This window comes from Micromys minutus (genome assembly GCF_963924665.1).
Source record: "Micromys minutus genome assembly, chromosome: 25".
In the NCBI taxonomy this organism is placed as follows: Eukaryota; Metazoa; Chordata; class Mammalia; order Rodentia; family Muridae; genus Micromys; species Micromys minutus.
In genome coordinates, this window is record NC_137960.1 from 39,985,226 (window position 1) to 40,001,796 (window position 16,571).

The 16,571-nt window shown below is 43.3% G+C and overlaps 1 protein-coding gene across 1 annotated transcript in view; it reads left to right on the top strand.

Moving 5' to 3' along the window:
- The first annotated feature begins 8,567 nt into the window (after window positions 1-8,567).
- CDC40 (cell division cycle 40) overlaps window positions 8,568-16,571 on the top strand; it is a 49,679-nt gene continuing 41,675 nt past the window's right edge. The window contains exon 1 of the mRNA XM_080937654.1: window positions 8,568-8,779. Coding sequence (XP_080793780.1) covers window positions 8,591-8,779 — 189 coding nt within the window. The 5' untranslated portion in view covers window positions 8,568-8,590. The remainder of the gene's footprint in view (window positions 8,780-16,571) is intronic.

The following is a 16,571-nucleotide window of genomic DNA, read 5'->3' on the forward strand; positions in this document are numbered from 1 at the left end:
AAAGACCAAAAGACCACCAAATACCAGAACCTCTACCTAAGCAGATGATAGGCAAACTGCAGAACACAGCACTAGGCTTCGAATGCAGCTCTGTGCTAGAGAACTTACCTACCATGGACGCCTTAGGCTGGATCCCTAGCATTAGCATTCATTAGTTAAGATTAAATTAACTCTGAAAGGCATGGGGAAAACACCCTGAAGAGGAAAACCATAGACTAACAAGAAAGAACTACACTTGACTCCCATCAGCAGCTGCTCCATGGCTGCAGAATGAGGCACAACCTAAGACTGTATTCAGTCACTCCAAACTGTGAACAGACTGCCTTCTCAGACAAATAAAAACCAAGGTGACTGGACACCTGTAAATATGACAGTCCAGAAATAACAAAACACTTCTGCAGAGGGAAAGGAAATATTAAAACAGGCCATGAAAATATTAAAACATAAGGATATGAAGGATATCAGAGAATAAAGTTGGGTAAAATAAAATCTTTATCTAGATAGTTGTTCATTTAAAATAATATATCAAAGTGTTGTGTGATATAGTTAAATAAAGTGAATGGCAAAGGATATTGCAAAAAAAATGGGACAAGGAATTGGGAACATTGTTAAAGGTACCTAAACTACATGTTAAGTGGCATTAGTGTATTTATATAGAGACTGAGATACCATAAATGTATCCAAAAAATCTGGGTAGCCATTAAAAGAAACTGTCAAAATATATAACTGATATGCTAAGAGTGGAGAGAAAAATTGAGCCATATAAAATATTCAGTTAATGTCAGAGAAGATAAAGATTTTTTTAAAAGTAAAGTATGAAAGCGATAAATATGTTTAAAATATGATAGCAATCAATCCATCATTACTTTAAATGTGAATGGTTCAAATATACCAATTAAAAGGCAGAGATATTCAGTGAGTAAAAAGATCCAACTGCATACTATCCATGACAAATCTATTTTAGAAAGAAACAGATTTAAAATAAGAGGATGGAGAAAATCTTGGGGAACAAACTTAACCTAAAGTTGTGTGTTGGACTTTCAGATAAATAGGAACAGGGGGAATTGTCACAAGTGACAGAAAAAGGTCTTCAGAGGGACAGAAAACACAAGTGTTAACCATGTCAATATGAACCTAAAGAATGCTCGAAGGAGCCAGCAGCTTCTGTGTGGCAGGGATTATCTGGAATGTAAAAATCTACTATAATAAGACAGAGACCTTCACTAAAACAATACAACAATATCGTTAAATATTCACGTTCTTTCTTCAGAACAGAACATCAAAATACGTGTGGTAAAATGGCAAGAAGTACTGGAGATACTCGAAGAGTTAAGGGCTTTGGAATTCCTCACTGGTATTAACAGACCCAGTAGACAGAAAAATAAGATCCAGTTAAACTAAAGAACACCACCAATCAACCGGATCTAAACGACATGTAGAAATTACTTTAATCCCAATACAGAATATATTCCTCTCTAGCTCACATGGTCCATTCACTGAGACAGATGACATTTCAGGTCATAAAATATACTGGTGAAAAATGAATAGGAACTATACAATGCATACTCTCAGAGGACAAAAGAAAATACCAAAATATTTGGAGATTGAATGCCATAGTTCAAAAGTCTCAAAAGAAAAGTATTAAATATCCAGAACTAAAGGAAAGTATGTCCTCAAACCTGTGAGATATCTCAAAAACCAATGATTATTACAGGGAAATAAAGAGTCATGCCTGGAGGCGTATACCTTTAAATTCCCACACCTTTGAAGTGGAGAAAAGAAGGCTGGGCGTTCAGGGTTATCCTCAGCTACAAAAGCAAGACTGAAGCTACCCTGAGCTACATGAGACTCTACCTCAAAATCTGGAAGAAGGAGACGTGACAAAGAAGAATTTGAAATCAATGAATTTCCAACTCAAGTAACTAAGAGTAATGGGCCTGGAGGAAGGACAGAGAGAAGCCAGTGAGGTCACAGAAAGGTTCTTTAGAAACAGAAGATTTCTAAGTCTATCAGAAAGATTTTGCTTTGGCTTCAGGAAACTGTTAGTCTTTATCCTCAGCTAGGATACAAGTTACTTACGTCTCTTTCTGCTTAAAATTTTCTGTAACTTTCTAGCATAAACTTTAGTACAAGTATTGGACAAATGCAAACGAGGAGACATTTCTATTTAGGACTAGAAAATAAAACTACTTAGTTTTGTAGACAAATCTGCAAGCAAATTGAACAAGCAAGATAAATAAATAAAAATAAGAGAGCCTGCTTAATCTTTGATAAAGGAACCAGACAAGTTAACCCATATTCTGACAAAAAAAGCTTTTTCTTTTAAGCTGATTTATCTGACGCAGAAGCATTAGCCAATTAAGAGTTCTGGTCACCCAAGAAAGAACAGCAAGAAGCTGGTCCACTATTTGACATATCCAAAAAGATCTGTGCCTTCATTATTCAGATTCAAGAGATATCAACATTTAAGTCCACCCTGCAGAGTTCCTCTGAGGTACTTAGCTTTAGGAAATGATGCTCCTAACAGTCTAGAGTAGCACGAAAAAAAGAGGAATTGGAAATCCCACATCTGTGCTGGCAATCCACCTCCATGTTCACAGGCCACGTGACCTCAAACTAACTACATCATCTAGGATGGAATGTTCTTGGGTAACTGGCAACTATCTAAATACAAGTCCAACCAATACATGCTAGAACAAAGACTTCTTATGAAGACACAGAACAAAAATGGCATCTTTGGAGAACTCAATGTCAGGACCATGGACAAAGACACATTGGCCTATAGTCAGAAAACTATAGCTGCTCCTTGTGAGGCTCTACTAGATAATGGTCATTTATGTTCCTAGTCCACACAGCAAGGGGACACTCAACAGTAATGGAAAGAAAACAAATTTGTTCAACCTTTGGGCATCTGGACCTAGGGAAAAAGCAGACTAGCAGAAAAGTGTATCTTTTTGATTCAGCTTATTTCTCAATTCTAATGAGACTTGGTACCAATGGTACTGATCTGGTAAAATAAATGTGAGCGACCCTATGAAGTGACCTGCATTTAAAGCAAGCATATAATAGTTCTTCCTTTCCCTTTAGGAGAATGTGTTATAAGTTCTCTCTGAATATCATTAATCTCCAAGTAAGTCCATTAAAAACCTCCAGCATAAGTGACAAACAGCTGCTTCATGAGTCATTTTCTCACAACACTTAGTTCTCACAGAACGACTTGCCTGCTAGTCTATAGCAACTGCAGCCACTCAAAACCCACTTAGCTTAAAGCTGAAAAAACAGGCACTAGGAACATAAAAATGAAGCAGGGGGTGGAAGGACAGACATCCAAAACGCCTCTCTTCTTGAAGCATTTATAATTCCTTTTTCAATCTGCCTCCAAGCCTACCACACCCCATCAAACCACACTGCACCATTATAATACCATTTAACTGTGCTGAGAGCTTATTTTAAAAAGCGTCAAAATTAATAGCAATGTTAAGAACCAGCACTTGCTTCCAAAAGGAGACTTATGAAGAAAAGCTGAGAACTACACTCTTTTCAGAACTGCCGGGGGGGGGGGGGTCCCCTGACAAATGTATCAGCAGAAGTATTAGAAAGAGAAAATGTTTCACAAGAAAGGCAAGTTCCACAGATTTCTCCAAGTACCTCAGGGAAGAAACCAGCAGGTACCCTCTACTTCAACCTTTTTGATATTGAAATTGACAAAACCACAGCCCCTGAGAAGTAAAATCACAGGAAGGCCATACACCCTTCCAATTTCCTTAACTTCCTGCCCCATGTGACATAATGAAAAGCAATAGAAACTCTGAGAAATATCCTCCTCTTCCTGTTCTATGGATGAAAGCAGGCACTGTTAGCAAGTCCAATAATACTGTCACTGTTAGCAAGATGAAAAGAATTGGTATACAATAATGTATACCAATTTAAATATATTTATGTATTAGCATATTTATAGTTAACATAATTTTATGATTTTCTAGAATTTTATAATTACTAGCACAATCCAGTAACATAATTTAGTAACTTCAGTATATTATGGCTTAAATAGGCTTTTATTAGGCTGAGTCTAATCAAAGTATTCAGTTTCTGAGAAAATAAGTTCGAAGTCTGTGGAGGTTAGTCTTCATTGGAAACTCCGGTGGATGTAGAATCACCCAGGAGACAATCCTCTGGAGGTTGCCAGAGTTGGATAACCGAGGCCCAGCCTGAATGTTGATTACTTCATTCCATGTGCTCAGATCCTGGCTGAATAAAACAGGAAAACTAGCATTTACCTCTCTCATTCCTAACTGCATAGGTTACGTGGTCAGGTGACTCACGGTCTTGCCACTATGCCCTGCCCCTGGCCCTTTGATGGACAGTATCCCCTTAAACACTAAAGTGAGTCCTTCTTCCCGTAAGCTACTTTTATTAAATCTTTTTATTCTATCTCAGCAACAAGAAAAAAACTACTGCAAAGTCCTACAGCATGGTATGATTTTCAAATATAATAAATTAAAAGTACCAATTTATAAAAATTCAATATTCAAAATTAAGAGCAGGAAGTATAGTTTAGTGTGTGGCACACATGAGGCCCTGGATTTTATCCCCAGCACCAAGAAAACAAAAAAACAAAAAAAGGAGATAAAAGTTTATGAATTATAAGCTGCATATAATAAATAAACCACAATTCTCAATTTTACAAAGTTCTATCTTGAGGCCATTTATTTTTAAAATCTGTTACACAAACAAGCATAAGACTACATTTAAATTCACCTTTTTTAAAAAAATTAAGATTTCACTGGTAAACTGATGTCACAAAGAAAGATAACTTCAGAAACAGAAGCTTTCATGTCTATTTGCAGGAAATGTGCTGCAAGACCATTAACATCCTCCCAAGTAGGCTGCCAGCATCTCCATCATCCAGTAGCCACTCAATACTACTCGGTAAAAGGATTATGGGCAGAGGTTCAGAAATGAACCAAACCTATCTTTCTCTTTAGATAAAGCTGCTTTAGTAAAATGTCTGCTACTCCTTCCTCACTCCTTTTGTTTGTGGAACACGGGTGAACCCGTTGCTATTTATACCAGGGAATGCCACCATCTTTGTGACAGTAAGCTGCAGGATAGTTCCTGTCTTCACAGAACGCAAGAAAAACAGACTTTACCCAATTTAAGAGAAAAAAAAAGCACCAGATTTTAGCTCTTTATATTTAAGAAAATATGATAAAATATAATCCAGATAATTCTTTAAAAAATCAGCTAATCAATGAATTATAAATCCAGTTGTAGAGACTTTTCATCTATATGACTTTCTCCCACAAAGTCTAGTATCTTAGCAAAGGCTATAATATCTTTCAACAGTACTTTTTGCTATGAAAATAAAAGAGTTAATCTCTTAATAAGAAAAACAAATATACTCTCTACTGAAGATCAATCCATTGGAAAACATACCTTAAATTATTCTTAAAATTAAAGAAAAAATTCAGTATTATACTATATCAATGCACTGTTTCTCAATATATGGACATTCAGAAACCCAAGAGATAAAGCTGTCCTTCAGTGTATCTTACAAGTGATCACAATTATAAAATCTATTAACCAAAATTGTTAAATTAAGAGATCTTCAACATTTCCCAGACTTTTCACAAATTTAACTCAATATTCTACTTGTTACCAATTAACTATATACTCATTATATGTAGGCATTAAGTCTAAAATTAAAAGAGAAAGAAATCCGAGCTAAAGCCATCTGGCCAAAGCAAACTCAAATGTAAATCAGCCATTCCAGGTGCCGTGGAAACGCAAACTGAAGCATCTTCATGATTCACCATTTAAAATGTTTCAAGTTAGGATGAAAGTACTGTGAAAATATTTTCTCTGCATTAATGCATACTCTCGCGGTGTAAGAGCATTGTTTCCATTCACACATTAGGAAACCAAGTCAAAAATGTCCATTTTGTAAATTGCAAGGTCTTTTCTAGCCAAATAAATGATTCTACACCATCAACTTATATGTATGGCGCTTACAAATTAAGTAATTGATGCATCTTCAAACTCCTGTATTGTCTGTGTGCAAATCTGTCCGTATCAAAAGGGTTAACAAAAAACCTTAAACACATAAAGAAGGAAAGTCGATAAAAAGGAAAAGATGTTTCTAGTGCCTAATAGGTTGTTCTTAAATGATACCATTTAATAGTAAGTAGCTATGTTAGTTTCTTCAAGTTTTCAAAATATATTCTATCCTTAAGGTATTCAAAACTGGATCTACTCATCCACGTAGATAAGAGGAAAAAAAAAACACTATCACCAGCAATAAAATATACTGTAGAATAGCTAAGTGTAAATTAAAATTCAAGTAAGTTAGGGAGTTAAGATTCTCCTCCCATATTAAATTCTTCCTTGATTAGTAATCAAATATTCAAATATTCTACAAAGTACCAAACTTTTCTTATTAAAAAAGGAAAATTTTGTATAAAGAACTTTATTCAAATATTCGAAATAAATAAAAATACTTTCCTTAACAGAAACTTACATCAAGGATAAACTGTTCCTAATGAGTTCCAAATGGGATTGCATCTGTAATTCTGTTATGCCGTTACCAACAATTAGAAAAATCAAAGTTTCCCAATTAAATTCACAAATCTCAATGGATGTTTGTACAACAGAACAACTAATAAACTAATCACACCGACGACTGAACAGAAAGACTTAGCTAATGTGAACATCAAAAAAAATGTAAATAGAATCTCGGGCACATTTTGTATGTGAAGGATCAGGTCATAATAAGGTGTATTAAAGTACCTTTCTAGCTAGGTGTTAATGAATTAGTCAGTCACAGGGCAGGTCGTGAATGTTGATCGGATGAGCTCTCTTTTCACCATTATTCTAGTTCATCATCCGCAAGTGCAAGAGAAGGTGTCAGAGTACGGAAGCTAGGGGGCATGCTGTAGCTAGGGGAAAAGAAAAATGGGAAAGGTGCAATGGATGCTGCATAGTTGAATAATTATCTGGGTGGCACAATGGGCGAGTCCTGCCGACATCAGAGCCCGGCGATCGTCTCCCTAACTCTGCCCGAGGAACCTCCCCATTCCCAGGCAGCAGAAGAGCCGGCACCCTCTTTGCCTTCTCTTCCGAACGGGAATATAAAGGGACGCCTGCACTCGCTTTACCGTGGTCTCGCACAGGGAGCCACGGCGCAAAGACGCGCGGCCAGAGCTCGCTTTTCCGAGCCTCTGGCACGCCGGGCGAGCCGGGGGCTCCGCGACCGGCTGCAGCCTTCGCCGGCGCCGAGGCACGAGGGCGCAGAGGCGGGATCGGAACCCCGAACCCCGCGCCGCAGCTGCTGCACCCGGGGCAGCCTCGGGCCAGTCCCCGCGCCCGACATCCCGCGCCTCGTCCTCCCCGCGCAGCCCGGGCTGCTGGGCGGCCGGCGCGGGGGAGCCCGGGATGGGGGCGGGGGCGGCGCGCCCATCCATCGGCGCCGCCGCTGCAGACCCAGGCTCGTCCACACGCCCCTCTCGGCTCCGGCCGGTGGGGAACAGTTACCTCGTCAGGACCCCGGGAAGGGGAAAAAAAAAAAAAGGACAAAATCCTGAGAGAGCGTGCTCACCGCGAAACCGTGGGGGGCTCGCGCCGTACCCCTTCTACATGCTTCGGCGGCTGCCGCCGGTCCAGCTCCGCGCTGGGACGCCACCAAGAGCCCCTCGGGAGCGTCGGGCTGCGGGATGGAAGCCGAGCCGGGCACTGGCTGGGGCGCCGGGCCGCCGGGAATGCGGCCGGGGGCGCTCACTGCCTGCCCGAGCCGCGGTGAGCCCGACGAGCGAACAACACCGCGAGCCGCCGCTGCCCTGCGCCGCCCCCTCCCCGCGCGACGCTCCACAACCGGGCGCGGGAATCCGCGCCTGCAGCAGGGGGAGCCGCGGGGCGCTCTCCGCCCGGCCTCACGACCTTCCCCCAGAGCTGCGCCAGACGGGTCCCAGGTCTCTGAACTTAGGATTCGCACTCTCCCCGCGAACCCTGCCGGGCGTACGGCCGCGTGGTGGGAGAGCGAGCATCCACCCACTTACCTGTCCGTGGGCCAGAGGATGGAGCTTCCCCCTGTCCTGAGGCTCTGTGGTATTGCCCAATCCGCACTTTGGGGGAGGGGGCCGGAGAGAACGGTGCCGGGCTAGGGAATCAGGGAAGATGACATCCAATTGAATGAAGCATCCTTTTGGGGGCGGGGTCAAAGGCAGAGCCCTTTTGCCCAGCTCCGCCCCCTTGCTCCAAACTACATTTCCCATGGTGCCGCGATCTCCTCGCCGCGCTGTACGCCGGGAGTGAAGTACCTCGCGGCTTCAAACACATCTCAGGACTGGGTCTTTAATCAACGAGGTCCTGAAAGTTACGAAGAGTTGTAATCCCTTGTGCTTCTTTAGATACATGTTTTGGTATCTCAAGTTCTGATACAGTTATAGTAATAATCATTAAGGTTTTTTTCGAGAAGTTATAAATGATTCGTTCTCAAAGGAGGTAAATAACGTGTTCCATGACAATCTGTCAGGACCTGGGAGCCGCTGCTTCTTCCGCCCTGGCCTGGTCTTAGCAGAGAGTATCTGTTGCAGTCATGTCGGCTGCGATTGCAGCTCTAGCTGCTTCGTATGGATCGGGTTCGGGGTCCGAATCAGACTCGGACAGTGAGGGCAGTCGGTGTCCGCTGCCAGCCGCGGACTCTCTCATGCACTTGACCAAATCGCCTTCAGCCAAGCCCTCTCTGACCGTGGCGGTGGACTCGGCTCCGGAGGTGGCAGTTAAGGTAAGTGTTTTTGGACACTAATGAGTTCAGGAATTGCTTGAGCTGGTCTCCGGTTAGATGCTGGTGTACTTCGGCGCTGAGAAGGAAGTTAACCAGCGTTTGCATCTCTTCCCACATCCTCCTTGATGATTGGAAGTACGGAGCAGCCCTCCACTACCCCATGTCCTTGTGTCTCCATCGGATAACAGTAATCAAGAGAGGAGGAAAGTTTTTAATTGTAGACTAGGATGTAGACTTGTTAGAGCAGATGTAAGTTAAGAACATAGATGATATTGGATCAAGACTTTCAAACTAGATTTTGTGCTCTCACTAGAAGTGAGCCATGGCCAGGCACTGTTTTGTTTTTGAGGAACTCGTAACGAGTCCTGACTTCACCATTTGCAAATTACACAACGTTCTTTTGTACAGTGAAGACAGCTGTATAAAAACACATATATTGGGAGGTTATTGTAAAGACTGAGTGAAATGATATGGTAAAGGTTATAGCACAGAGCTTAGTGAAAGGGCGGTAGGTCTAACACCTATGACGATTCTATGGATTGATACAGTGAGTGGGAACGGGACGTGAACTTTAGGGAATAGCACGCATTGACCCAATCACGGAAGCTGATAAAGGGGAAGACCCAGATATATAGTTCTATGGAGCATGTGTGGTTTTTCCAGTAACCAGATTAAGGACACAAGGACCAACAAACCAGAACATCTTGGCTATCAAAGTGCATACTGGAATCATTCTCGTGAGTGCAGCAACCAATTAAATTCGGACAAATAAAGACATTACAGATTGGATTGAACACTGGGAGGGGAAAAATAACCACGATAAAGAATAAGATAGAAGTGTGATTTTTTTTGGGGGGGGTGTTAGGTTGCTTAGACAAGAACTCTCTTTTTAAAAAAAAATGTCAGTTCAAAAGCCAAGAGTTTCCAGACTTCGGAGAAGACTTGGTGTGTCCGAGTGAGGCTGGTGTCTTGAGTCCTTTGAGAGACCATCGGTCTGTAGTATGCCCTGTGTGAATGATGAGTTCAAAGAGTGTGAAGAGGAAAACTACACAGATGTCTAAACTAAGATCTCCTTGGGTCTTGTTTGTCCCAAGTCATTTACAGGTTTTGATGAGCCATTATTAGTTTATTTTTGTGAGGACATCTGGCACGACAGAATGCTCGGAAGACTATATTTAGTACAAAACAAAGCTCTGCCAGCCTAGGACTTTTCAGTAGTCTTAGAATTGTGTTCCTTGGACATCTCAACTTTCAGTGCTGTGTGTACATTGTTTCTGGCTTTGTCACAGGGTCCCCCACGCCAACTCAGTGCAGTCTAGCCTTGGCTTCTTGATTAACTACTTGGTTAGAATTGGTGTCTTTTCCAGTCAGGAGACAGTTCTGCCCTGAGTTAATCTCTGCACCAAATAGCTCTGTTATAATTCCTCTTTCTCTATCCATTTTTTTTTTTTCTTATGATATCCACTGAGCTATCCTCAGCCTTTGGGTTCCCTGTTCTTCTGCCAGCCCCGTCAGCTCTAGGTTTCCTAGGCCTAGGCCCTTATTTCAAGTTTCCCTCTACAAGGCCCCTCATATTTTTAACTGCAGTATATACATGGGTGACCACTGTGAAGAGGTTAACATGTAAAACCCGTGAGGTTTGCAAAGTAGACTTTTACACATACAAGTCCGTAAGTGTCCTGCTACAGTCACAGTGGAAGGAAGGAGAAAGCATGTCAGGCGCCCATGTGTCTAGTTTTTGTTTGTTTTAGGTCAGTGTTCTCTTTATCTGCTCCCATTTATAAATGATGCACCCAGTTTCTTGAAGTGGTTACCTTAGAAACCACATGTCTGAGTTACTCGGTACCTTCAGCTTCTAAGCGGTACAGGCCCTGCTTCAGTTTTACTGCTATCCCCAGCATTTTAGGAGAGTGTTGTTTGGTGTGTGTGCGCACACGGACACACAGGACAGTCATGACTGACAGGCTTCCATGCATCTTATCTGCAAAGACGCCTGTTTTCTGTCATGTGCTTTCTTTAGGCCAGCTTTTAATAGTGGCTACACTTCTGGTTTTCTTCACAGTTAGTGTTTGATGCTCTTGTCTTGGGGGTGTTTTGCGGGGTTCAGTTTACTGAGCTGAGAAGTTGTCTCAGCTCACTTAAGATGTTGTGTCTTATTCAGTTGTTACTGACAACAGACTGTTTTTTTCTAGTGAATCTAGTTTTCCTTGAAAGTGAATTTTTTTCTCTTTTTGACAGCTTATAGGTAGATACCCTACACCCTTTTATTCACTGTGAGGTTTCATTGTTTTTCCTATGATATAAATTTGTGGGTTTCTTCTCATTCCCTTTTCCACTTAGAAATCTGTTGGGTTTATTGAGCAGCAGATAGATTTCCTTGAGTGTGGGTCCGTCAGTATTTCTGGGACGTTTCTCTTTGCTAAGCATCACTTCAGCCCCATTCTCCTCGGATTCTGGAACTTCATCTACATGTGTAGTGATGATTGCACATCATGTTGTTGTTGAGCTTTTGATACAAAATTGTCCTATTTGCAAGTTAGAAATCACTACTGTGTATTATGACGGGCCAGGTACCATGGCACATGAAGCCAAGGTCGGAGATTGTGAGCTAAGGGTCAGCCTGGACATTACAGCCAAAGACAAAACAGAGGATGTGATGAGCTTTACTGGAGAGACATAGGCAGCTTTCAAATAACAAAAATATTTATTAACTTACTAAGTTTAAATAAATAAACCAAATTAAAAACAGTGTTTCAGACAGTGGCTGATACTTCACCCCAGTGACTTTCTTGTCAGCATAGCCAGCTTGAGTAAAAGGCAAATTCTGCTTTTTATGTCTGTGGCATAACTGATTTCTTTTTGGGTGGGTTTCTTACGCTCGTGAACTTCAGTTAAATTACACTTCCCTCTATATGTGTTCAGGCCTTGCCTGGAGATCCATGTATCTAAATCTGTATTCTTCTACTTTATCACCCATCCAATCTTGTTATTTTGGGAATTTCAGTCATTTCTAGTTTCTGAGAGAAAAATATGTCCTAACTTCATAGGAACCCCATGATAATGACTAAAGTGCCTGAGGTTTTTTACAGTTTACATAGTTTCTTCATGCCTGATTTCTTACCTGTACACCAGAAGAAACGGGGGAAAGGACCCAGCAGTGACTTGTATAGTCTCAAATTTAATCCAGCAGTTAACCTGTTTACATTAGTCTGGCCCTTCAGTGACTCTGTGGCTGATTGAAGCTGGGTAGGAATCCTTTGTAAGTCTGTGGTAATCCCATGTGCATGCCTAGGTGGCCTTGGACTCCCCCTGAGAGCTACGGGAGCTGTGGTGCTGCCCACATTTATCTAGGTAGACCTTCCATAACCACCTTTCTCTGGGGGTTGTTGTTCTGAAGTTCTAGCCATGGTGAAAGGGGATGGTCTACTGTTTATTGGTTGCCATTGTTGTTATTACAAAAGGTTGGGGGTTTTTTTGTTGTTGTTGTTTTTAATTGTACTTTGTATTTAAAAGTTGATGTTGCACCATACTCTGTTCAAAATAATTAAAGTTTAGAATCTTTTAAATACTCTTAATTAGGAAGTTCTGGCAACCCACATAGCTGCTAACAACTCTACCATGTAAAGTCCAGTAGGGAGACAGTAATGCAGCATTAGAGTCTTTAATAGCTTCTTCTAGGGGCTGACTATTAAGAGGTAATAGTATTTCATTTCGGTTTTGTTCAGTTTATGCAGTGTTTTTTTCCTTTGCAGTATGGCTTTGACATTGTCTCAAGATTCCAATGTTGGCTTTGATACATATGACCAAAAGCAACTCTAGGAGGAAAAGGTTTATTTAACTCACAGTTCCATATAAAATAGCGAAGGCAGGAGGACTCACCCAGGGCAGGAAGCTGGAGGCAGGAGCTGATGCAGAAGCCATGTTCCTTGCTTGTTCCTTGTGGCTTGCTTGCTCAGCCTGCTTTCTCACAGCACCCAGGCCTAGGGAATGGCACCACCCATAATGGGCTGGGCCCTCCCCCATTGATCCCTAATTAAGAAAATCCCTTATAGCCTGATCTTCTAGAGGCATTAACTCGACTGAGACTTCTTTCTCTCTGATAACTTGTGTCAAGTTGACACAAATCAGCACAGGTATTAAAGGATTTTTTTTCTCAGTTCTCTTAGCTTTTCAGCTCCCTCCCCTGAGAGTCTTGCTGTAAAGAGTGTCCCCACTCACCCACCCTCCGAAAGTGAAACTCTAGCTCCCCATCCACTCATCCCTTTCTGGCCAACAGTTGTTAAGGGCTTAGCCAGAGGCACCCATGTGAGCTCTCTACTGTTTGTTTGTTTTTAAATTGACAGTGCTCTGGCTGCGACATTGTTACTCCATTGATTTTCTAGGCTGATTTGGCTAGTCTGACTGGCTAGGCAGCTGTCTGCTCAAAGCTGTGCACGGAGAAGGACTTTCCCAGAATAGACTAGAGGAGGACCTGTGTTGGGTCAAAGATGGAGGAGTAGCAGTGAGAACTTCCAAACAGGTTCCCCAGGTCCACCTGAGCTTTCTAGCAGGAAACTCATCCACAGCAGAGCAAGGAATGAGGATTTTGAGTGGCTGTGGTGACGATGCTTCGTCTCTCAGGCCAGCAGTTCCCATGTCAGCAACAGCTGGTTAGCAGTGATGTCACAGATTGTTGCGCACACTGGATTGCTCCTGTAATTTGATTGGCTTTGGGCTTCTCAAAGTTGCATCCCTAACCTTCCTAGAAACTCTAAAAGCAATTGATAAGATTTCCATCTGTTTCACCTGTCTGGGAAGATTTCTGGTGCTTGCAGTGAGAACCCTGACTAACACACTCAGTTTGTGTGCAGGCAATTTTTTTTTTTTCAAAGTGGGAGCTGATTTCCTACTTTGGTCTCAATTTTGTTGTTTTTAGTTTATCTCTTTTAATGTTTGTGTTTCTTGTGTATATGTGTTTCTTGTGTATATATACGTTTGGAAGTTACTGGACATCTTTGGGAATTGCTTCTCTCCTACCTCATAGGTTCTTGGGGACAAACTCCCGTCATCAGCCTCTCTTTGACCCACTGAGCCATGAGGCTGCTCCCTCTTACGGTTGCTTTAAGCTCTTCCCCAGTGCCTTAGGACTTGCTGTGAGGAGACACTATGACCAAGGCAGCTCTTATACAGACAAACATTTAATTGGGGCGGAATACAGTTTAGAGGCCAGTCTATTGATCATGGTGAACAGCATGGCCATGTCCAGGCAGGCACAGTGCAGGAGGAGCTGAGAGTTCTCCATCTTGACCCACAGACAGCAGAAGGGGACCATGTGTCACACTGAGCATAGACCTCCAAGCCTGCCCCCACATCGACATACTTTCTCCAACAAGGCCACACCTCCTAATAATGCCACTCTTGAGCCTGTGGATGCCAATTACATTCAAACTATACACCTAGTATCATTAGTTCTATTGGCATTAGTTCATTGGCACAAGTGACCTTATCTTGCTTATAACTTAGCTCAGAGGAGTGATAGGAAGATCATATGGAAAGGTGCTCCCCTTAACAGGACCTGAGTCAGGGCCCAGACAAATAAACTGAAGCCAGGGATAGTTGTGAACACTTATAATCAACCGCGGGGCTGGCTGGGGACGAGACAGGAGGGCCTGGGGCTTACTGGTTGGCCACCCTGGCCTATTGGCAAGTTCTGAGCCAGAGTGAAACTTTCTCAAAATGACAGAAACCTGGGCGCGTGCTGAGAAGTTCCTGCGCTCTGCCTCCCAGCCCACAGATCACATAAACAGTGCGTCTGCTGCCCCAGCACCCTTCACATTGCTAACTCCCTTTCCAATGGTGTTTTCTTGTTATATCAAATAATTTCTGTTTACTGTATAGGTCATTGTCTTTCTTTCCAACTAGACAAAAATTCCATAAAGGCAGGCAACTTTGTCTATTTTTATGGGCCTAGAACAGTGCCTGACACAGAACAGGTACACGGTCAGCATCTGCTGAAGGGGTGTTGCTGTGCTGTGCCTGTCTCACCACCTTAACTACACAGTAACTCACGTGGTCCTTTTGATTGCCGGCATCTCACCCATTATCCATATGTTATCTCTAAGAACCCCCTTTTCAGAAGATGCTGATGCTTCCAATGAGTCCTGGATTCTGCCCCCTCTTTCCACTTCTAGGATAACCATGTCGTGATTGTCCCCTTGTGCTTTTTCATTGACCTGAACTCATAATCCTACTACCCAGCATTCCTGGTGATGCGATTCCAGAAATGCCCGACCGCAGCCCACTGCCACTCTCCTGTTGTCCTGTGGTTCTCCTTCCACCTCTCTCCCTCTAGCACTCCACTGGTTTTGGCTTAGATTTGTCTTAAGGGGGAAAAATGTATTCTGGAACGCCTTCCGTCTGACACCTCCTCCCCTGGGTTTCTTCCTGTGTTTGGTGGGGATGGTCTTTTTTCTTTAACTCTGGCACAACCTCATCCACAGTGGTGCTCTCTGCATCTGGCTTCTGTGGTCCATCTCAGTACTAGGAGCACTCTGGCAGAGGTTGTGCCAAATCCAGTGACTGTCAGTCATCCGTAGTCTGCATAACTTCTCTGTGGGTTCCCATTCTCCTTTACCTTTCTAATTTAACAACTACTTATTACCATGTGACACCTGCCCTGCATTCTGCCAGGCATATGGGTACAAAATGTAAACGCCATGTGCAATAATTAATGTACCACAAATTCTGTGAAAAATAAAACATTCCATAAGACTTCAGGCTGAAAGTTCTCCTTCCTGTAGCAAGAGGAGGGAACTGGTCAAGTGAAATGAGAAGATAACTTATCGCATTACTGCCCTCTAATGTGGGGCAGTGACAAACAGACACCTGTGATGTGGGCGGTGACACACAGATACCTGTGAGGTGGGCAGTGACACACAGATACCTGTGAGGTGGGCAGTGACACACAGACACCTGTGATGTGGGCGGGGACAAACAGATACCTTTGAGGTGGGCAGTGACAGTGCAGGAGGCTGTGGTGTGACAGTGATAGTGCAGGAGGCTGTGGTGTGACAGTGACAGTGCAGGAGGCTGTGGTGTGACAGTGACAGTGACAGTGCAGGAGGCTGTGGTGTGGACAGTGACAGTGCAGGAGGCTGTGGTGTGAGAGTGACAGTGCAGGAGGCTGTGGTGTGAACAGTGACAGTGCAGGAGGCTGTTTTGTGACAGTGACAGCGCAGGAGGCTGTGGTGTGACAGTGACAGTGCAGGAGGCTGTGGTGTGGACAGTGACAGTGCAGGAGGCTGTGGTGTGACAGTGACAGTGCAGGAGGCTGTGGTGTGACAGTGAAAGTGCAGGAGGCTGTGGTGTGACAGTGACAGTGCAGGAGGCTGTGGTGTGGACAGTGACAGTGACAGTGCAGGAGGCTGTAGTGTGACAGTGACAGTGCAGGAGGCTGTGGTGTGACAGTGACAGTGCAGGAGGCTGTGGTGTGACAGTGACAGTGCAGGAGGCTGTGGTGTGGACAGTGACAGTGACAGTGCAGGAGGCTGTGGTGTGGACAGTGACAGTGCAGGAGGCTGTGGTGTGGACAGTGACAGTGCAGGAGGCTGTGGTGTGACAGTGACAGTGCAGGAGGCTGTGGTGTGACAGTGACAGTGCAGGAGGCTGTGGTGTGACAGTGACAGTGCAGGAGGCTGTAGTGTGACAGTGACAGTGACAGTGCAGGAGGCTGTAGTGTGACAGTGACAGTGCAGAAGGCTGTGGTGTGACAGTGACAGTGACAGTGCAGGAGGCTGTGGTGTGACAGTGACAG